Genomic DNA, 24,409 nt, shown 5'->3' with positions numbered 1-24,409 from the left:
GTTGTTAAAAGGAAAGGCCATGTAACACAGTGGTGAACATGCCCTTTCCCAACTACTTTGGCACGTGTTGCAGCCATGAAATTCTAAGTTAATTTTGCAAAAAAAAAAAAAAAAAAAGTTTTTGAGTTTGAACATCAAATATGTTGTCTTTGTAGCATATTCAACTGAATATGTGTTGAAAAGGATTTGCAAATCATTGTATTCCGTTTATATTTACATCTAACACAATTTCCCAACTCATATGGAAACGGGGTTTGTAATATTATTTGATATTTTACGCTAATGTGTTCATCATTTCACACATAAGTCGCTCCTGTGTATAAGTCGCACCCCCGGCCAAACTATGAAAAAAACTGCGACTTATAGTCCGAAAATTGCGGTAGTATTTCTCCAACAATGGTCATGTGGTGACATCAATTATGGTATTTTGAGAGGTAATCATTGAAGTCGGACATCACTGAAGGCCTAGGTGGGAAAGGCACGGCCCTCCACTGGTAGAAACAGTACAATATTTACCGTACTTTGGTAATTTTAAGCATTTCCTCGGCGCGTTTATTTCCGTTTTCATAGCAGTGCACTACCGACTTCCGGCAACAAATGTGTGTTCCTACTTCTGGATAAAAGCGCGAGTGTGTTCTAATCATGGCAGACATGACGACTATTTTTGGACAATTGAGGATTCCTAACCCCCCCCTCCACATCCCACCCCCCGGATTGTAAATAATGTAAATAATTCAATGTATATACTCTGATCATTATCTTGTGTGATGACTATATTTTGATGATAGTATATATTTGTACCATGAATTGATCAATGTGGACCCCGACTTAAACAAGTTGAAAAATTTATTGGGGTGTTATTATTTAGTGGTCAATTGTACGGAATATGTACTGTACTGTGCAACCTACTAATAAAAGTCTCAATAAATCAAATATAACAATGTTGCGACAGCTTGGTTATTATACAGGTCACAAAACGTGAATGAAGTATTTTTGGCCGTTTTTGAATGCACTTTTAAAGTGATTTAGGGGCAGAATGGATTGCTCCCATTAGCTGCATTGCTAGCCACCTAAAACGAGACAATTTTTACATGTTAGAATGCAAAAAAAAAAACTATTGCCTTTTTGTCTCTCATAAGTATAGTAAATAGAGATGTCCGATAATATCGGTAGTCCGATATTATCGGCCGATAAATGCTTTAAAATGTAATATCGGAAATTATCGGTATCGGTTTCAAAGTTATCGGTATCGGTTTCAAAAAGTAAAATGTATGACTTTTTAAAGCGCCGCTGTGTACGCGGACGTAGGGAGAAGTACAGAGCGCCAATAAACCTTAAAGGCACTGCCTTTGCGTGCCGAGCCAGTCACATAATATCTACGGCTGTCAAGACTTGGACTTTGGCTTGGTTTGTTCTCCCGTGGTGCAAATGAACTGGACTGGTCAAGGCTTGAAGGTGGGTACATGATTTATTTTAAACTATCAAAAAAGGAATAAACAAAAAGCGCGCACAGTGGCGGAGAATAAAACTAGACTTTAAACACAAAACTTGCACATTGGCAGAAACTATGAACAATTAAACAAAACACTAACTGTGGCTTAACAAACAAAAACTTACTTGGCATGGAACCGGCATGAAAAAAAGAGTAGCAAGGGTCATCAGGGTGTGGAGAGTGTGCAGGAGCATAAATGTGGTGATGTCGTCAGAACGAACAACAGAAAATGAATGAACTTAAATACTATGGACATGATTAGTGAAAGCAGGTGCGTGACTCGAAACGTGAAACAGGTGCGTGACGTGACAGGTGAAAACTAATGGTTGCTATGGTGACAAGAGTGCACAATGAGTCCAAACGTGGAACAGGTGCGTGACGTGACAGGTGAAACTAATGGTTGCTATGGTGACAAAACAAAACAAAAGTGCACAAAAAGTCCAAAATTTAAACCGAACATTACTAAAACAAAACATGATCACACAGACATGACAACGGCTTTTCACACACACACTTGAATGCAATGCATACTTGGTCAAAAGCCATACAGGTCACACTGAGGGTGGCCGTATAAACAACTTTAACACTGTAACAAATATGCGCCACACTGTGAACCCACACCAAACAAGAATGACAAACACATTTCGGGAGAACATCCGCACCGTAACACAACAGAACAAATACCCAGAACCCCTTGCAGCACTAACTCTTCCAGGACGCTACAATATACACCCCCCGTTACCCCATACGCCCCCCCCCCCCCCCCCCCCAACTCAACCCCGCCCACCTCAACCTCCTCATGCTCTCTCAGGGAGAGCATGTCCCAAATTCCAAGCTGCTGTTTTGAGGCATGTTAAAAAAAATCAATAATAAATATGGCAGTGCCATGTTGGCATTTTCTTTCCATAACTTGAGTTAATTTATTTTGGAAAACCTTGTTACATTGTTTAATGCATCCAGCGGGGCATCACAACAAAGTTAGGCATAATAATTTGTTAATTTGATATATATATATATATATATATATATATATATATATATATATATATATATATATATATATATATATATATATATATATATATATATATATATATATATATACATATATATATATATATATATATATATATATATATATATATATATATATATATATATGTATATATGTATGTGTGTGTGGGAAAAAAATCACAAGACTATTTTTTTTAACATGCCTCAAAACAGCAGCTTGGAATTTGGGACATGCTCTCCCTGAGAGAGCATGAGGAGGTTGAGGTGGGCGGGGTTGAGTTGGGGGGGGGGGGGCGTATGGGGTAACGGGGGTTGTATATTGTAGCGTCCTGGAAGAGTTAGTGCTGCAAGGGGTTCTGGGTATTTGTTCTGTTGTGTTACGGTGCGGATGTTCTCCCGAAATGTGTTTGTCATTCTTGTTTATAATATATATATACATATATATTATACCGTATATATCGGTATCGGTGATTAAGAGTTGGACAATATCGGAATATTGGATATCGGCAAAAAAGCCATTATCGGACATCTCTAATAGTAAATGATAGGCACAATTCCCCCCAAAAAGAGGCATTGAGGGTTTACTGTTTAAGTGGCCTAGTGGTTAGAGTGTCCGTCCTGAGATCGGTAGGTTGGGAGTTCAAATCCCGGCCGAGTCATACCAAAGACTATAAAAAAAATGGGACCCATTACCTCCCTGCTTGGCACTCAGCATCAAGGGTTGGAATTGGGGGTTAAATCACCAAAATGATTCCCGGGCGCAGCCACCGCTGCTGCCCACTGCTCCCCTCACCTCCCAGGGGGTGATCAAGGGTGATGGGTCAAATGCAGAGAATAATTTCGCCACACCTAGTGTGTGTGTGACAATCATTGGTACTTTAACTTTAACTTTAACTTTAAAAAAGAGGGTTTTGGAATAGCAGCAGTAAAGCCGTTTGGTTTTATCTGAACAGGATGGATAAAATATGCAATTATACAGGAGCAGTGCATTTCTGAGAATGATCTGTTTAAATGCAGGAAGTTGGAGGCAGCCATTGAAATACATACAAACTCCAGCACGATGGAAATGATCTCAGCGTCTGGCAGAGGCTCTGTGGTCCTTCACTGACACTGGGAAGCGTTCCAACGAGTGAGAATCTCACTGCTGTCTTGTATGTCTTTCTCCCTTTAGCGGTGAGCCATAATCGCCATTTTCGGCTGTGGGAGGAGGGTTCTCCGGCCAGTGAAGGGGTGCAGAACTTTGCTGAACTCGGAGTGACGGTGGAGCTGATGAAGGCGGCCAAGGATGCTAGGAGGAGACGCTCAGTCGGCGCCATGTACCGGACGGCCGGCATCCCTAACGGAATCGGGCACAGCTCCACGGAGCTGCTTGTGCAGCCCAGGAGCTCACTGGTACTTCAACTCATTCACGAAAGCACACACACATGCCCTGGGTTAGACGCTTCCGCCAAATCGTGTCGTTCAATTTAAAACGGTATGGCTTGGAACAGTAAACTTTTGTTTCTACCGCAGGGTGTGTCGATAGCTGTGCACAGAACGTGACATCATTATTCAGATTCAGATTCAGATGCAGATAGGACTTTACTGTCATTGCACAAGTACAACGAAACTTTGTTTTCAGCACAAACCCGTTCAAGATTAGACAAAACAAACCGTGTACAGGGTTACAGAACAGGAACGCTGATGGGTCGCCATTTTAAGGCGCCCCGTAAAAGATAAGAAAAAGGTAAACGCTGGGGAAAAAGATGAGTAAACAAATACAATCTAGACTGGTCTCCTAAGGGGGCCTAGTCTGGAGTGGGAAAAAACCTCCATGTCATGCACACATAAACACGTTACATTTAATCAGGACAAACTCGCAACAAAGGGGCGGGGTGTTGGGGCCAGAGGTGGGACCAAGTCATTGTTTTGCAAGTCACAAGTAAGTCTCAAGTCTTTGCCCTCAAGTCCGAGTCAAGTCCCGAGTCAAGACAGGCAAGCCCCGAGTCAAGTCCAAAGTCAAGACTGGAAAGTCTCAAGTCAAGTCCTAAGTCCTGCATTTTGAGTTTCGAGTCCTTTCAAGTCCTTTTAACCACAGACTAATATATTAACACAGATTGTGTATGCTTTTCAAACGCTGTATTTATTTATTAAAACAAGTGCATTTTAAATTGCAGGAAAGAAAATTGTGCTGACATTGCACTTTATAATAGCACTATTAACCAGTCATTTTAAACATGAACTCATTCCTTTACAGAACAAACACATTGAAAAATAAAGTGCAAATGTACTTATTTGTACAAAAGTGTTAACATTGAAAAAACATGACATATACGTGAACATAACAAAAAAGTTGTACTTTTTATATGTTAGGGCCCTATGCTGCATTGCATTTGCAAAAGACCAAATTAGCCAAGAGTCTGTCAGTCATTTGTGCACGATGGGGGCGTAGTATGATGCCACCATGGCTGAAAACTCGCTCCACTGGAGCACTGGAGGCAGGCACTGCCAAGACTCTCATGGCCACTCGGAACAGTGAAGGAAGAGTCTTCATGTTCAATGCCCAGAACAAAAGGGGGGAGAGAGTTGTTTTGGGTTGGTGCACTACTTGTAAGTGTATCTTGTGTTTTTTATGTTGATTTAATTAAAAAAAGATTAAAAAAAAAAAAATTATTTCTTGTGCGGCCCGATACCAAACGATCCACGGACCAGTACCGGGCCGCGGCCCGGTGGTTGGGGACCACTGAGGTAAACAACCAACAGTATGTCAGAAAGCTAGCTAAAACGGTACACATATTCATAATATAGTATACATTTTAACTGACCTTTATTTGACTATTTTTGTCTTTTTTTAGGTGGCTAAAATACGCGGTGCTGCTGACCGCCGTCTAACGTTACGTGTGATATATTGACTAACGTAACCCTGCTTGAAAAAAATCACTGAACAAAAAGTATGAATAAGGTAGTGAACTGCAACAGATTCCCGTGTTTGCAATAACGTTATAACGTTAGCAGTGAGTTTACAGCCTCACTGATTTAACTACACAGCAAATAAAAGTCACGTTACTTAGCCAATAAACGTTATCTTACATTCAAAACTTACCGTTCTTTGTGCAACTTCAAATGCCGGACGAAGTTGGAAGTTGTTGCCTCTCCATCAGTAATTTTGGAACCGCATGTGTTGCATACTGCAAACCGTTTTGTGTTGACCACCTCGTAATTTTTATACCCAAACAAAATTGTTTTAGGTATCATTTTTTGTTCACTGGCGTGTGGTTTGGACATGTCTTCTTCGTTGGTTGTCCTGCAATTTGATTGGATGAATGCTGTGTGATGAAAACAAAGTAGATCTAATTTGATTGGCTGTTGTACTGAGAGCACACCAGCTGACACACGCAACGCTGATAGACAAGTACACAATGAAAAATACGGAGCGCTCCCGAATAACTTTTTCATCTTTGGGTTTTGGGGAAAGTAGCAAGTCATGTCAAGTCATGTCAATTCAAAAGGCTCAAGTCCAAGTGAAGTCACAAGTCATTGATGTTAAAGTCTAAGTCCAGTTGCAAGTCTTTTTACATTTTGTCAAGTCGAGTCTAAAGTCATCAAATTCATGACTCGAGTCTGACTCGAGTCCAAGTCATGTGACTCGAGTCCACACCTCTGGTTGGGGCCCTGGAAGGCGACCGCTGCCATGAAGCGCTGCCATCCGACCATCACCCCGAGAAAGAAGCGGTGGTGAAGGCGTGGGGTGGGGGAGGGGGGTATGTGCATGTGTGCCTAATTGTCTTGGGTGTGATGATGTAATGTGTTTTATAGACTGAGGCCGATCTGCAAAAGTTCGACTCCAGGTGTTGTTGAGGAGGGAGGGAGGGAGGTCAAAAGCGTCCATCATTCTCTCCCCAAATTATAAAAAACACCTCCAAGTCAACTACTAGTAGCATCACTGTATGTTACTAGTAGTAGACCTTCTAGAAATATAAAAGGCAGCTCAGCTCGCTCGCAGTCCTGGCTTGAGGTGAAGGCTAATTCGCTTTTAGCGTAACGTTAGCTCATTTTGCGGTGTGTGTGTTACGGACAGCAAAGCCCTGTCTGTCTGTTATTTCATTTTACCTTTTTCTGTGTTGATTGACCTGTGTTGAAGCAGCAAAAAAGGACATTATGTTAAATGAAGAGTTTCTGTCTCTGATAGTTGATATAATAATGTAACTGCATCATTAAGCCGACATGAACTCCATGGTGTTCAGGGATGAATAGTCTCTCCTATTGCTATTGTACCATTTTTTCAGCTATAGTTACATTAATCATTAGTAATGCAGCAGCCTAGTTTTGAATGGCAGGGTCCCTGCTATCACATGTTGATAAAAATACAACATTTACATAATAAATCAACTACAGGCTTCCCAAATGCTGTAATAAATTAAACGTGATGAGTTGAGAAGGGGAACCGGAGGGTGTGTTCTAACTATCGTGGGATCACACTCCTCAGCCTTCCCGGTAAGGTCTATTCAGGTGTACTGGAGAGGAGGCTACGCCGGATAGTCGAACCTCGGATTCAGGAGGAACAGTGGGGTTTTCGTCCTGGTCGTGGAACTGTGGACCAGCTCTATACTCTCGGCAGGGTCCTTGAGGGTGCATGGGAGTTTGCCCAACCAGTCTACATGTGTTTTGTGGACTTGGAGAAGGCATTCGACCGTGTCCCTCGGGAAGTCCTGTGGGAGTGCTCAGAGAGAATGGGGTATCGGACTGTCTGATTGTGGCGGTCCGCTCCCTGTATGATCAGTGTCAGAGCTTGGTCCGCATTGCCGGCAGTAAGTCGGACACTTTTCCAGTGAGGGTTGGACTCCGCCAAGGCTGCCCTTTGTCACCCATTCTGTTCATAACTTTTATGGACAGAATTCCTAGGCGCAATCAAGGCGTTGAGGGGATCCGGTTTGGTGGCTGCAGGATTAGGTCTCTGCTTTTTGCAGATGATGTGGTCCTGATGGCTTCATCTGGCCAGGATCTTCAGCTCTCACTGGATCGGTTCGCAGCCGAGTGTGAAGCGACTGGGATGAGAATCAGCACCTCCAAGTCCGAGTCCATGGTTCTCGCCCGGAAAAGGGTGGAGTGCCATCTCCGGGTTGGGGAGGAGATCTTGCCCCAAGTGGAGGAGTTTAAGTACCTCGGAGTCTTGTTCACGAGTGAGGGAAGAGTGGATCGTGAGATCGACAGGCGGATCGGTGCGGCATCTTCAGTAATGCGGACGCTGTATCGATCCGTTGTGGTGAAGAAAGAGCTGAGCCATAAGGCAAAGCTCTCAATTTACCGGTCGATCTACGTTCCCATCCTCACCTATGGTCATGAGCTTTGGGTTATGACCGAAAGGACAAGATCACGGGTACAAGCGGCCGAAATGAGTTTCCTCCGCCGAGTGGCGGGGCTCTCCCTTAGAGATAGGGTGAGAAGCTCTGCCATCCGGGGGGAGCTCAAAGTAAAGCCGCTGCTCCTCCACATGGAGAGGAGCCAGATGAGGTGGTTCGGGCATCTGGTCAGGATGCCACCCGAACGCCTCCCTAGGGAGTTGTTTAGGGCACGTCCGACCGGTAGGAGGCCACGGGGAAGACCCAGGACACGTTGGGAAGACTATGTCTCCCGGCTGGCCTGGGAACGCCTCGGGGTTCCACAGGAAGAGCTGGACGAAGTGGCTGGGGAGAGGGAAGTCTGGGCTTCCCTGCTTAGGCTGCTGCCCCCGCGACCCGACCTCGGATAAGCGGAAGAAGATGGAATGGATGGATGAGTTGACTTGAAACTGTTTAATGTTGCACTTTTTATATGTAGAAGAAAAGTTTTGTCATTTTATTTAATCTGAGCAACAACTTGAGGCAGTTTAATGTTGATTAACGTGGGCAGAATTATTATAGTGTTCCCAATGTTAAAAGGATAAAGCCGTTGTTTACACATTTGGTAAATAAAAAACCCCAAAATGTATATTTTGTTGTTTTCTTACTGTACCGAAAATGAACCGAACCGTGACCTCTAAACCGAGGTACGTACCGAACCGAAATTTTTGTGTACCGTTACACCCCTAAATCACTGTAGTATCGACCAAAAACCAATACTTTAATTGGTATCATTACTGTCGATGTTTGTATCGATCTGCCCAACCATGTTTACATTCACAAGCACTTGCTTAGCAGTTAGCTATGCTTGTTTGTATCCTCCTCTGGTGTGTAGTGTAGCATGTTTAGTTATTTCTCATCCTCCAGTGATAATGAAAGCAGTAATTACCGTAGTTTATTTGCCACCATGGAGGCCGCGATTAGTGATTTAAAAGCTGCACTGTGCAGGAATAATAGCCGCTAGCGAGGACGCCACATTGCATTAAGGACATGTTACATTTGGGTCTGATCGTATAGTGTTTAAACCAAATCTTCATACTAATTATCATATTCATTTTCTCAGTTGGTTTCACCTGTACTGATATTGGTATACTTAAATTGACAATAATCCTTTTTTTATATGCAAAATACACAGTAAATTGACAGTCACTACATTTTACAGGATGTCCCTGAACGCACCTCACATCCAAAATGGCTGCTTCAAACCATGCGGTTGATAAACCAGGCTGCGGCCTAGCTGAGCTACCATTAGCATCATAATAATAGGTGAGGACAACAAAACAATCACAGTGGCATGAAATATAATGTTACCTGCAAAACAGTGCAAATTGTGAGACTGTGAGTCCACTTGGGTCACGGGATTCTCTAAATAACACATCAACAATCACCAATTAGTTTACACAGTAAAAATGTGTTGTTGTCTTCAAAATATCACTCTAAGATACAGTTTTGGTCAATATCAAGTAGCGAACCTTTTTATGTGTACGTTACAAAGTACTAATCAAAATATAAACAGTCAATATTCATTAGTAATCAGTCCCGGACAATGCAAAAACGGTGTCTCACCAGTTGGAAGGCTTCACAGTTCTGAGCACTTCCCGCAGGTAACCGTACATACCACTTCTCGCCAGCAACAGGCGCTGTTGCAACACTTCATTCATAATTTAATCAAGCATAATGAACGTCTGTTTCTACACCGTTACACATATACATACACAAACTGCCGCGTCCATACAAATACAGTGACGTGCAGTCACTAGAGGCAGGTGAGGCGGGGCCTCACCTGCCATCATGGAAAGAAAAAAAATGTAAAAAGAAAAAAAATTAATTAAATTGTTATATGTATGCAGTGATTATACTATAAAGTTATTTTCCATTTAACTTCACCAGTTTTAGATTATTTTTTATTCAAAATCGCTGAATTTTCACATTTGTGTTCAAATACTGAACAGCAGCCAGTTGAGGCACGTCACTCAGTGCCTCAACATGGACGGACTCGGCTAACTGCTGGCCTGCTGTGCAGTGAGACTGTATTGCTATATGAACTATATTATACATTTCCATAGTTTAGTTAGCTGAGGTATATAATGTACAGTGTATTTTGTCAACAACTGTATGTGCGTAACGTATTTCTTGTGCTGAGCGATCATAAAACGGCTGCAAAAGACGCACTGGCTGAGGCTCCAGTAGCCCCGCCTCCTGCACCCCCGCCGTAGAATTGTTATATCAACTAAAGCCCACACTTAAACTTTCCACATGCAAGATTGATTCTATTTAAAAAAGTTATTTCATAAGAAGCCAAAAAGTGCAAAAACAATAATGTTCGTGTTGGAGGAGTTGTGAATGACTGCAGGGCCACAACATTAGGTACACCTGCAGACTGCAGGTGTATCTAATTCACAACTCCTCCAACACGAACATTATTGTTTTTGCACTTTTTGGCTTCTTATTAAATAACTTTTGTAACCTATTTTTATGGGCTTTCCTCTTTGTGATGTTAAGTTCCTGTTATGCGCTGTTATACAGTACTGTATATGCCTTGAGCTCTTATTTTGAAGGCGCCAAGAGCGGAAGTGATGACATGTTGTAGTGGAGCGGAGGTTTTTGAAAGCAGGTAAATAAAGTGGTCCTCGTGTAAACTGGAGCCTCCGTGTTTGTTATTTTGTAGTTTCATACAGTATAGGCGACATTTATAAACCCTCGGTTACACTTTTTTAAATAGATTCAATCTTGCACGTGGAAAGTTGAAGTGAGGGCTTTAGTTGATATAACACACCCGTCAGGGGGTTCATTAATCCAGCACAGCAGCGGCGAATGGACTTTATTTATAAGTAAAGGTAAGACCATAATAACGTTTTTTTTATTAAATGTGCTTTTTTGTGTGCTACAGTTTGTATGTGTAAAGTTAAAGTTAAGTTAAAGTACCAATGATTGTCACACACACACTAGGTGTGGTGAAATGTGTCCTCTGCATTTGACCCATCCCTTGATCACCCCCTGGGAGGTGAGGGGAGCAGTGGGGAGCAGCGACGCCACGCCCGGGAATCATTTTTGGTGATTTAACCCCCAATTCCAAGCCTTGATGCTGAGTGCCAAGCAGGGAAGAATGCTGGTATGAGCTTTTAAACATAACCCGTTAACTGCTGCCAATCAAATGGTGAATAAGATACTCTTTAGGGTTCATATGTTTGTAAATGTGACTGTGATGAAGTCAGTGCCTCACCAGCCATCAACCTCACCGCACGTCACTGACACACACCATGTCTATCGGTTGAACAGATCATGCATCGGTGTAAGCCACAATGAACTGTGAACACTGTGATACTACAACAGTGAACTGGACTGCAACTCACCAAATATCCACCCAACAAACACTTGACCGCTTCTTTCCACCATCCAATCAGACTTCTTAACCAGCTTTTAGGCTTAGCAGCCAAAAACGCCCACAAGTATCCTGCATGGTCTGGGCTCTGTACTCTGAACGACTGTCCAACTGAACTCTGTCAGCCCATGAGATGACATGAGAGGAATAGTCTCACAATTTTGAAAGGCACTGATCAACTTTCTTACGTAGTTACATTACAGTATAGTAACCACGGATTTATTGGAAATACTTCTTCAACTAGCGCTTCTCAAGTGGAGCACTTTCTGTATTGTATTTCAAATACAAGACTGCTACCAATCTGTTTGGATGTGCAGTCCACAGAGAACTTGCAACACCTCATGTAAAAAAAAAAGAAGTGACCCACCATTATGCCACTTTGTTTACACGAGTCTTAACGCTGCTGTAATGGCGCTTGAGTGCCAATGTAACAGATAGTGTTTCAGCATTCCTACCCTGTGTGAGTGTCTGGAAAGAGCTGCCGCTGTTAGCCTATCGGTGACCACTTTAACTACAAACCTGTATGTACCTTTCAGCATTAATGGCGCCTTCACAGATGTGTAAGTTACCCATGTCTTGGGCACTAATACACCCCCATACCATCACACATGCTGGCTTTTACACTTTGCGCCTATAACAATCCGGATGGTTCTTTTCCTCTTTGGTCCGGAGGACACGACGTCTGCAGTTTCCAAAAACAATTTGAAATGTGGACTCGTCAGACCACAGAACACTTTTCCACTTTGTATCAGTCCATCTTAGATGAGCTCAGGCCCAGCGAAGCCGACGGCGTTTCTGGGTGTTGTTGATAAACGGTTTTCGCCTTGCATAGGAGAGTTTTAACTTGCACTTACAGATGTAGCGACCAACTGTAGTTACTGACAGTGGGTTTCTGAAGTGTTCCTGAGCCCATGTGGTGATATCCTTTACACACTGATGTCGCTTGTTGATGCAGTACAACCTGAGGGATGGAAGGTCACGGGCTTAGCTGCTTACGTGCAGTGATTTCTCTAGATTCTCTGAACCCTTTGATGATAATACGGAGCGTAGATGGCGAAATCCCTAAATTCCTTGCAATAGCTGGTTGAGAAAGGTTTTTCTTAAACTGTTCAACAATTTGCTCACGCATTTGTTGACAAAGTGGTGACCCTCGCCCCGTCCTTGTTTGTGAATGACTGAGCATTTCATGGAATCTACTTTTATACCCAATCATGGCACCCACCTGTTCCCAATTAGCCTGCACACCTGTGGGATGTTCCAAATAAGTGTTTGATGAGCATTCCTCAACTTTATCAGTATTTATTGCCACCTTTCCCAACTTCTTTGTCATGTGTTGCTGGCATCAAATTCTAAAGTTAATGATTATTTGCAAAAAAAAAAAAATGTTTATAAATATATATATAAAATATATTTACATCTAACACAATTTCTCAACTCATATGGAAACGGGGTTTGTAGATTTTCCTCCATGAGCTAAAATGAGTTTGACACCCCTGCATTAGATTTTATGAAGCACGTTTCCAGACACTCAAAGTGAACTGAGAACCCATTATTAATTCACATTCTCTCGTTGGTGGTGGTAAGCTACATTTGTAGTCACAGCTGCTCTGGGATAGACTGATGGAAACGTGGCTGTGACACCGCAGCCTTACGTGCTTATGTGCAGTCTTGCGTGTTTGAGGAACTCCCTTCTCTGTTACATGAGTAGGGAATATAAGGCGGTACTGATTTTCGAGGCAATCTTTAGCACGTTCAAAAAAACACATTTAAAGTGGCGGACCGCAAGTAGCGCTTGCAGCTCTCTTAGACTTAGACTTCCTTTTTATTGTCATTCAAATTTGAACTTTACAGTACAGATAAGAACGGGATTTCGTTTCATTAGCTCATGGTCGTGCAGGATAAATAAACAATAAGGTGCATATATAAATAAATAAATAGATTACTGTACAGATAAATATATTGCACTTTTTCATATGCATCCACGTTTATGGATGTACAAACCCCGTTTCCATATGAGTTGGGAAATTGTGTTAGATGTAAATATAAACGGAATAAAATGATTTGCAAATCATTTTCAACCCATATTCAGTTGAATATGCTACAAAGACAACATATTTGATGTTCAAACTCATAAACATTTTTTGTTTTGCAAATAATCATTAACTTTAGAATTTGATGCCAGCAACACGTGACAAAGAAGTTGGGAAAGGTGGCAATAAATACTGATAAAGTTGAGGAATGCTCATCAAACACTTATTTGGAACATCCCACAGGTGAACAGGCTAATTGGGAACAGGTGGGTGCCATGATTGGGTATAAAAGTAGATTCCATGAAATGCTCAGTCATTCACAAACAAGGATGGGGCGAGGGTCACCACTTTGTCAACAAATGCGTGAGCAAATTGTTGAACAGTTTAAGAAAAACCTTTCTCAACCAGCTATTGCAAGGAATTTAGGGATTTCACCATCTACGCTCCGTAATATCATCAAAGGGTTCAGAGAATCTGGAGAAATCACTGCACGTAAGCAGCTAAGCCCGTGACCTTCCATCCCTCAGGCTGTACTGCATCAACAAGCGACATCAGTGTGTAAAGGATATCACTACATGGGCTCTGGAACACTTCAGAAACCCACTGTCAGTAACTACAGTTGGTCGCTACATCTGTAAGTGCAAGTTAAAACTCTCCTATACAAGGCAAAACCGTTTATCAACAACACCCAGAAACGCTGTCGGCTTCGCTGGGCCTGAGCTCATCTAAGATGGACTGATACAAAGTGGAAAAGTGTTCTGTGGTCTGACGAGTCCACATTTCAAATTGTTTTTGGAAACTGTGGACGTCGTGTCCTCCGGACCAAAGAGGAAAAGAACCATCCGGATTGTTATAGGCGCAAAGTGTAAAAGCCAGCATGTGTGATGGTATGGGGGTGTATTAGTGCCCAAGACATGGGTAACTTACACATCTGTGAAGGCACCATTAATGCTGAAAGGTACATACAGGTTTTGGAGCAACATATGTTGCCATCCAAGCAACGTTACCATGGACGCCCCTGCTTATTTCAGCAAGACAATGCCAAGCCACGTGATACCTACTCAGTGGCCTAGTGGTTAGAGTGTCCGCCCTGAGATCGGTAGGTTGTGAGTTCAAACCCCAGCCGAGTCATACCAAAGACTATTAAAAAAATGGTACCCATTACCTCCCTGCTTGGCACTCAGCATCAAGGGTTGGAATTGGGGGTTAAATCACCAAAAATGATTCCCGGGCGCGGCACTGCTGCTGCCCACTGCTCCCCTCACCTCCCAGGGGGTGAACAAGGGGATGGGTCAAATGCAGAGGACAAATTTCACCACACCTAGTGTGTGTGTGACAATCATTGGTACTTTAACTTTAACTTTTACATCAACGTGGCTTCATAGTAAAAGAGTGCGGGTACTACACTGGCCTAACTGTAGTCCAGACCTGTCTCCCATTGAAAATGTGTGGCGCATTATGAAGCCTAAAATAGCACAACGGAGACCCCCGGACTGTTGAACAACTTAAGCTGTACATCAAGCAAGAATGGGAAAGAATTCCACCTGAGAAGCTTCAAAAATGTGTCTCCTCAGTTCCCAAACCTTTACTGAGTGTTGTTAAAAGGAAAGGCCATGTAACACAGTGGTGAACATGCCCTTTCCCAACTACTTTGGCACGTGTTGCAGCCATGAAATTCTAAGTTAATGATTATTTGCAAAAAAAAACAAAGTTTATGAGTTTGAACATCAAATATGTTGTCTTTGTAGCATATTCAATTGAATATGGGTTGAAAATTATTTGCAAATCATTGTATTCCGTTTATATTTACATCTAACACAATTTCCCAACTCATTTGGAAACGGGGTTTGTATGTTATATTGTCTTTTTTATTCCAGCGAGTTAATCCATTTTGAGGGGATTATTATGATGCGTTCAAGAGTCTTACAGCCTGAGGGAAGAAGCTGTTACAGAACCTGGAGGTTCGACTTCGGAGGCTGCGGAACCTCTTTCTAGAGTCCAGCAGTGAAAACAGTCCTTGGTGGGGGTGGGAGGAGTCTCTGCAGATTTTCTGAGCCCTGGTCAGGCAGCGGCTTTTTGCGATCTCCTGGATAGGAGGAAGAGGAGTCCTGATGATCTTTTCCGCCGTCCTCATCACTGTCTGGAGAGACTTCCAGTCTGAGGCATTGCAGGCTCCAGTCCAGACAGAGATGCTGTTGGTCAGCAGGCTCTCTATAGTGCATACTTGCCAACCCTCCAGGATTTTCCGGGAGACTCCCGAAATTCAGCGCCTCTCCCGAAAACCTCCCGGGACAAATTTCCTCCCGAAAATCTCCCGAAATTCAGGCGGCGCTGGAGGCCACGCCCCCTCCAGCTCCATGCGGACCTGAGTGACGTGTTGACAGCCTGTTCACACGTCCGCTTTCTCACAATATGAACAGCTAATGATTGAGGGCGAGTTCTTGGTTTCTTATGTGTGTTTATTGTTAGGCAGTTTCATTAACGTCCTCCCAGCGCGGTAACAACACACAACAACAGCAGTCAAGTTTCCGTCTACCGTAAAGCAGTTCATCTGCCGTAAACAGCAATGTTGTGACACTTTTAAACAGGACAATACTGCCATCTACTGTACATGCATATGTGACCCACCCATAATGTGTCACATTTTTGTGTTGATTTATTTATTTTATTTTGTGGTTTGAATTCGTTTTTGGAGCTGTCATTACACATTTATCAGTATTCACATTGGTCAGTAGGGGGCAGTAGGGCGTTTCTTCCCGATTGAATGCTATCACCTGCAGACCGGAAGTGTCTTGTCATTCTGATGAGCGCGACCAGTCTGTGAACAATTGAAACGTCCCGTGTGCTTTTTCCTCCTGTATAACAGGTTAGTTTTGGTGAATCAACTCACTGAATAATATCCATGTGATCTTTATAAGTTTAAGTACACATTCTGATGGTGGAGCCTAACTCTAAAGTGTTTGTGAGTTGTAGTTTGTATTTGTGAATGAATCCAGTGCACAGCTGCAGTAGTCAACACAAAAAGGCGACGTGAGTGTGCAATGTTTATATAGGAACTTCTGATCGTAATTCAGACTCCCAAATTAGAGCTCCCGTTTTCTTATTGATTTTATAATGTATATTTGTATAATGTGTGTGTTCTGAAATAGTGACAGAGAATAGAACAAGGATAGGACAATTCAACCCTTAACTCAACAATGAGTAGATGAGTGTTATGTGTGTGTATATGTGTAAATAAATGAACACTGAAATTCAAGTATTTCTTTTATTTATTTTTATATATATATATATATATATATATATATATATATATATATATATATATATATATATATATATATATATATATATATATATATATATACATATGTATGTGTGGGAAAAAAATCACAAGACTATTTCATCTCTACAGGCCTGTCTCATGAGGGGGTTCCCTCAATCATCAGGAGATTTTAATGGGAGCATTCACATACCATGGTTTATATCAGGCACAGAGTGGGTGGATACAGGCTGGCGTAGGGGCGTGGTGATTGGCTCATGTGTTACCTAGGAGGTGTTTCCGTCTGTGGCGGCATGCTGTTACAATTTCGCTGCGCTTGTTGAGGGATGACAGGTCTGGACGGTAAATAATAAACAGTTTCTCTTTCAAGCATAGGTTGCATCTTTTATTACCACTATTGTAAGGTGTGCTGGATGCAAGAATTTGCCATGTTATTGAATATTCAACATTATTGTCTTTGAGGTCCCAAATGCGTTTGCTGAGTTCTGTGGTATTCCGCAGGTTTTGGTTCCTGAAAGCAGCCTTGTGATTGTTCCATCTGGTTTTGAATTCTCCCTCGGTTAATCCTACATATGTGTCGGATGTGTCAATGTCCTTGCGTGTTACCTTAGATTGGTAGACAACTGATGTTTGTAAGCACCCCCCGTTGAGAGGGCAATCAGGTTTCTTTCGGCAGTTGCAGTCTTTGTTGATTTTGGAGTCGCTCTGTCCGGGGGCCGACGGCTCATTTGCAATTGTTTTGTTGTGGTTTGAGGTAATTTGTCGTATATTGTTCATACAGCTGTAGCTCATACATATATATATATATATATATATATATATATATATATATATATGTAATAAAATAAATATATATAGCTAGAATTAAAGTATTTCTTATATATATATCTTAACCACGCCCCTTGCCCCACCCCCGACTACGCCCCCCACCCCCCCACCTCCCGAAATCGGAGGTCTCAAGGTTGGCAAGTATGCTATAGTGTCTCTGTAGAATGTGCTGAGAATGGGGGGAGCGAGCTGTGCTCTTAAATTATTGTTCTGCCATCAAGGTGTCAGTACAAGACCAGGCTCTCTACAAAACTACATAGGAGTAAGCGCCACATTACCTTTGTTGCCTAAACCTACTGTAGTAGTGTGGTGCATTCAGTGACACTCTGGAAACACAGACTCTTAGGCTCTGGTTGACTTAGATTGGACTATTACTGTATGCTACAACCTTATTTGGTTCTATGGTGGTTTGTTTTGCAGCCATACACAATAAAAAACAGACTATTTGGATGGTAAGATGGCTTGACAAAAATGTTCCTATCATCATCACTTCTTTAATGGATGACCCTGTATATATGTGTTTAAGTGTTACTGCTATCCTTGCTGTTGAGAGTTGTATGCAGTCCACGTGTGTGTGTGAGATAACATAATATGTTGCCACAAACCCAGTTCAGGACATTTTTATTGTGGTAATGTTGCATTCAAGACTGCTGGGTAGTCGTAGTATTTTTATTTTTTTTAAATTATGATAATAAATGATAAATGGGTTGTACTTGTATAGCGCTTTTCTACCGTCAAGGTACTCAAAGCGCTTTGACACTACTTCCACATTTACCCATTCACACACACATTCACACACTGATGGAGGGAGCTGCCATGCAAGGCGCTAACCAGCACCATTAATAAATATATTTTAAATTGGCCCTAAAAAATAAAATTACAAAAATTCCCAGTCCACAATCATCCACAACACGTTCTCTTAGATTTCCATGTTATGATACATGTTCACATTATTTATTGACTGTATCTAAAAAAGATAAAAATATATTTTTATTTAAATGAAGATATGAAATAATCCTAAATGAAATACAATGACTTGGTTTATATTATTGTATATACTAGGGCAGGGGTCACCAACGCGGTGCCCGCGGTCACCAGGTAGCCCGTAAGGACCAGATCAGTCGCCCGCTGGCCTGTTCTAAAAATAGCTCAAAGAGCAGCACTTACCAGTGAGCTGCCTCTATTTTTTAAATTGTATTTATTTACTAGCAAGCTGGTCTCGCTTTGCTCGACATTTTTAATTCTAAAAGAGACAAAACTCAAATAGAATTTGAAAATCCAAGAAAATATTTTACAGACTTGGTCTTCACTTGGAATAAGCGGTAGAAAATGGATGGATGGATGGGTCTTCACTTGTTTAAATAAATTCATTTATTTTTTTTACTTTGCTTCTTATTACTTTTAGAAATACAATTTTAGAGAAAAAATACAACCTTAAAAATGATTTTAGGATTTTTAAACAAATATACCTTTTTACCTTTTAAATTTCTTCCTCTTCTTTCCTGACAATTTAAATCAATGTAAATTTATTAATTTTTTATTGTAAAGAATAATAAATATTTTAGCTTCTGTTTTTTCGACGAAGAATATTTGTGAAATATTTCTTCAAACTTACTATGATTAAAATTCAAAAAAATTATTCTGGCAAATCTAGAAAATCTGTAGAATCAAATTTAAATCTTATTTCAAAGTATTTTGAATTTCTTTTAAAATTTTTGTTCTGGAAAATCTAGAAGAAATACTGATTTGTCTTTGTTAGAAATATACCTTGGTCCAATTTGTTAAATATTCTAACAAAGTGCAGATTGGATTTTAACCAATTTAAAACATGTCATCAAAATTCTAAAATGTATCTTAATCAGGAAAAATGACTAATGATGTTCCATAAATAATTTTTTTTAATTTTTTCAAAAAGATTCAAATACCGTATTTTCCGCACCATAAGCCGCCCTGGGTTATAAGCCGCGCCTTCAATGAACGGCATATTTCAAAACTTTGTCCACCTATAAGCCGCCCCGTGTTATAAGCCGCATCTAACTGCGCTAAAGGAATGTCAAAAAAACAGTCAAATAGGTCAGTCAAACTTTAATAATATATTAAAACCAGCGTGATGTGGGCGCGCATGGAGTCGTATATCAACATGGACGGAGCTGCGTGAAAAAAGCCACCCGGCCTCTTCGCGTAAACTTAAACTTACCTTAACCACTCGCTCATCTTTTCTTCATCCATCCCTTCGAGTTAGCTTTTATGATGACGCCGGCTGGAAAGGTCTCTTTTGGCAAGGTCTTCCTTTTGAATATCACCATGGGTGGAAGTTTCTGGCCATTAGCATGGCAAGCTAGAACCACAGTGAAGGATGACTTCTCATTCCCTGTGGTGCGAATATTCACCGTACGTGCTCCCGTTGTATCCACAGTGCGGTTCACAGGAATATCAAAAGTCAGTGGAACCTCGTCCATGTTGATAATGTTCTCTGGCCGGATCTTTTTTTCAGCTATCTTGTTTTTACATTATGCACGGAAAGTAGCCAGCTTTTCTTGAAAGTCTTTAGGCAGTTGCTGTGAAATAGTAGTCCGTGTGCGGATGGAGAGATTGCGTCTTTTCATGAACCGGATCCCTGTCGCTTAGTAGGAGCCATTTTGTGGTCTTTACAGATGTAAACACACAAAGGAAATGAAACGTAATATCCGCGCGCTTTTTCTTCTTCTACGCGGGCGGGTGGTTGCTTACAGTAGAAGAAGAAGCGCTTCCTGTTCTATGGGGGCGGGTGCTTACCTTGGCGGTTGCTTGCGTAGAAGAAGAAGCACTTCCTCTTCTACGGGGAAAAAAGATGGCGGCTGTTTACCGTAGTTGCGAGACCGAAACTTTATGAAAATGAATCTTAATATTAATCCATATATAAAGCGCACCGGGTTATAAGCCGCACTGTCAGCTTTTGAGTAAATTTGTGGTTTTTAGGTGCGGCTAATAGTGCGGAAAATACGGTAAGCTAGTTTTTCCTCTTCTTTTTGTCGGTTGAATTTTGAATTATAAAGAGTCGAAATTGAAGATAAGCTATGTTTCAAAATTGTATTTTAAATTTTTTCGTGTTTTCTCCTCTTTTAAACCGTTCAATTAAGTGTTTTTTTTCATCATTTATTCTCTACAAAAAACCTTCCGTAAAAGGAAAAAAAAATGTACGACGGAATGACAGACAGAAATACCCATTTTTTTATATATATAAATTTATTTATTTAGCTATTCTTGTTTAAATCACACTTATGTGTAACTTACAAATGACAATATATTTATTTATTTAAGTGTGTATCAAACTGGTAGCCCTTCGCATTAATCAGTACCCAAGAAGTAGTTTTTGGTTTCAAAAAGGTTGGTGACCCCTGTACTAGGGCATCAAATCAGTGTCAGTTGAGTCGGTCCATAGGTTGCCTGTAGGGATTTTTAATGTCCAGCAGATGTCAGTATTTAGTGACACAGTATCAATACAGTTTTGCAATGTGTCGAAACGCTTCATGACGCCTCAACAACCCATCACTACCTCCCGTCATGAAAAAAGGCTGTCCTCACTCAGGTGCGCATGAAGCTGGAGGGGGTGTGGCTTCCAGCTCCGGCTGAAAATCGGGAGATTTTCGGGAGGATATTTGTCCCGGGAGGTTTTGGGGAGAGGCGCTGAATTTCGGGAGTCTCCCGGAAAATTCGGGAGGGTTGGCAAGTATGCGGAGGCTTAAAAATACAGATAGTGACCTCGCAGATAGACGGACTGAAAGAAAGTGTTTTTTGTGTCAAGCATATGTGGTCCATTAAGAGGGTCAGGGTTGTGTTTTAAGTCTGGTGACCTACATATGTTTATTGGTTATTCCATTGCCTGAACTCAAGAGCCTTGAAAACTCCAAACAATCCTTCCCCGGGCCTCTTCAGCACGTTGTTGTCGTCAGCTTGTTGACGCTCGTGGCTGCTTTCGAATGAGCTCGTCTGCTTTCCAGACGGAGCGGACAATGTGGCGGAAAAGGCAACGCCGGGGTCAGACGTTTGTGTGGTTTGTCGAACATGACAGCATGATGAGAGTCTGCCGACAGCTTCATCTTTCATGCAGCTTTTTTTTGTCTACAGGCCATGCTTTTCTCTGTACAAAGCCGCAAATATGTTCAATTTGTACGCGATGATTCCTGTTTCCGTTATCCGGATGATCTTCCAGCTATTGTTGTTTTCATTTGGTTTTTGAGGCATGAATCTCCAGATAAAGTGGGACTTTAACAGCTGCGACACAAGCTTCCAAGCTGGGAGGATTTGTTCTTAGCGGTGGAAGATTTGTTATGCAGGAGAAGAAAAAGGAAGAATTGCGCAACCTTTGACATGGAACCACCAGGTCCGAGACACTCGGCAGGCAGGAAGGCTCCTTGGAAATGTCTCCTGCTGTGAAGGCAGACAGAGGGAGGAGGAGGTGTGGGCAGCGGCGACGGAGAGAAAGGAAGGAAGTGAAATGCAACAGACCCACTTTGGAGTGAACTCGTTTGACATCTTCTGCAGTGTCACCCACTGGTCCACACCACTCCAGTCCAAGTACAAAACCCAAAAGCAGTGAAGTTGTCACGTTGTGTAAATCGTAAATAAAAAGAGAATACAATGATTTGCAAATCCTTTTCAACTTATATTCAATTGAATAGACTGCAAAGACAACATATTTCATGTTCAATCTGAGAAACTACTTTTTTTTTTGCAAAAAATCATAACTTAGAGCAGGCCCGGCCCTAACCAATCTGGCGCCCTAGGCAAGATTTTAGGTGGCGCCCCCCCACATCGGCAGTGAAGTGTATATACTCACAAGAAACCGAATAGCTTTGTCTTTGACCTTTTTTTTTACTTAAAGAAAGCAAATTAACAATCAGAATAGTTAACAAGATTAAAAAAATATGAATAAATAAATGAATGCAAAAAATAAAAAATGAATATATGAAATACAATATTTTTTACATACATATCGCTTAATTTACATTAATGATGTGCACTTTAACAACTAGGCTTACAACTATACCTAATATATAAAGGGGTGGAAAAGTGACTATTACCTGCAGGGCAAACATTAGCTAACCAGAAGGCAATAACAATGTAAACAAAAAACAGCTGCTTAAAAGATCTAATACAAATGTCCCTGAGGAATGTAAGGTGGGAGTACTGTAATTACCTAACGTTACATTATTATTTTCCATAACAATTTAGCCCCCTCCACAATATTAACCCGACGTTAAAACAGAACTAGCTATTTATTGATTAGCAATTGCCGAATCATGTAACATTAGCTTAATGCTAAAAAGCCAGGTTACTATCACATTCTGTAACAGACAAATAATTTCATGTAGGCTAACGTTACCTACCTGCTAACTCTGTCTTTTCTCGTTTCTACTCCTCTTCTTTTCTCTTTTTTCTTCCCTGGGCACCTGACAGTTTTGGCCGTTTTGACATCTTGTGTTGATTTTTTTGATGTGGTGACGTCCAAAAAGAGTCATGATACGGGAAGGGAGGGGGCGCACCGTGCGGGGGGAGGTGGGGGGCGTAATGTTGTAACAAATAATATTTCTATTAAATAGGCTTTACTTTGCATTTTAATTAACGTGGGATTATTTTTTGTATTTAGAAATAATAATACCAATTTTTTTTTTTTTTTTTTTTTTTTTTTCTCCAACATTTGTGGCACTGGCGTGGCGCCCCCTGATGGACGGCGCCCTTAGCATTTGCCTATACGGCCTATGCCACGGGCCGGCCCTGATGAAGGTACATGATTTATTTATATCTATCAAAAAAAAGGAATAAACAAAAAGCGCGCGCAGAGGCGGAGAATAAACTATGAAACCAAAAGACTATAGCAAAAAAGTACAAACAAAAAACACGCACAATGGCGGAGAACAATCTATGAAACCAAAAAGACTATAAACATGGAACAAAAAACTTACTTGGCTTGGACAGAAATAGTTGCTTGAGGGATTGACATGGAAAGAAGTATCAGGCATGGACAGAGCATAAATGTGGTGAGGTCGTCAGAAAGACAAACTGAAAAACACTGAACTTAAATACTACAGACATGATTAACGAAAACAGGTGCGTGATTCAAGACGTGAAACAGGTGCGTGACGTGACAGGTGAAAACTAATGGGTTGCTATGGTGACAATCAAGAGTGCACACTGAGTCCATACGTGGAACAGGTGAAACTAATGGGGTAATCATGGAAACAAGACATGGGAGTGAAAAGACAGAAACGAAAGAGTCCTATAACTAAACAAAACATGACTTAAAACAAAACATGATTACACAGACATGACAATGTTCAATTGAATAGACTGCAAAGACAAGATATTTCATGTTCGATCTGAGAAACTACTTTTTTTTTTTGCAAAAAATCATAACTTAGAGTTTAATGGCAGCAACACATTGCAAAAAAGTTGGCACAGGGGCATTTTCACCACTGTGTTACATGGCCTTTCCTTTGAACAACACTCAGTAAACGTTTGGGAACTGAGGAGACACATTTTTGAAGCTTTTCAGGTGGAATTCTTTCCCATTCTTGCTTGATGTACAGCTTAAGTTGTTCAACAGTCCGGGGGTCTCCGTTGTGTTATTTTAGGCTTCATAATGCGCCACACACTTTTTGGAACATGTACTATACATATACCGTATTTTCATTAGCCGCACCTAAAAACCACAAATTTACTCAAAAGCTGACAGTGCGGCTTATAACCCGATGCGCTTTATATATGGATTAATATTAAGATTCATTTTCATAAAGTTTCGGTCTCGCAACTACGGTAAACAGCCGCCATCTTTTTTCCCCGTATAAGAGGAAGTGCTTCTTCTTCTACGCAAGCAACCGCCAAGGTAAGCACCCGCCCCCATAGAAGAAGAAGCGCGCGGGTATTACGTTTCATTTCATTTGTGTGTTTACATCTGTAAAGACCACAAAATGGCTCCTACTAAGCGACACACTGTGGTTCTAGCTTGCCATGCTAATGGCCAGAAACTTCCACCCATGGTGATAT

General features: G+C 41.3%; 1 protein-coding gene across 1 annotated transcript in view; it reads left to right on the top strand.

Moving 5' to 3' along the window:
• spon2a (spondin 2a, extracellular matrix protein) overlaps positions 1 to 24,409 on the top strand; it is an 84,654-nt gene that overhangs the window by 51,223 nt on the left and 9,022 nt on the right. The window contains exon 3 of the mRNA XM_061930435.2: positions 3,678 to 3,898. Within this exon, the coding sequence (XP_061786419.2) occupies positions 3,678 to 3,898 (221 nt within the window). The remainder of the gene's footprint in view (positions 1 to 3,677; positions 3,899 to 24,409) is intronic.

The sequence above is a fragment of the Nerophis lumbriciformis genome, linkage group LG36 (genome assembly GCF_033978685.3).
Source record: "Nerophis lumbriciformis linkage group LG36, RoL_Nlum_v2.1, whole genome shotgun sequence".
Classification (NCBI taxonomy): Eukaryota; Metazoa; Chordata; class Actinopteri; order Syngnathiformes; family Syngnathidae; genus Nerophis; species Nerophis lumbriciformis.
The sequence above is the reverse complement of the archived record's forward strand: the minus strand, read 5'-3'. Positions and strand labels throughout refer to the sequence as shown.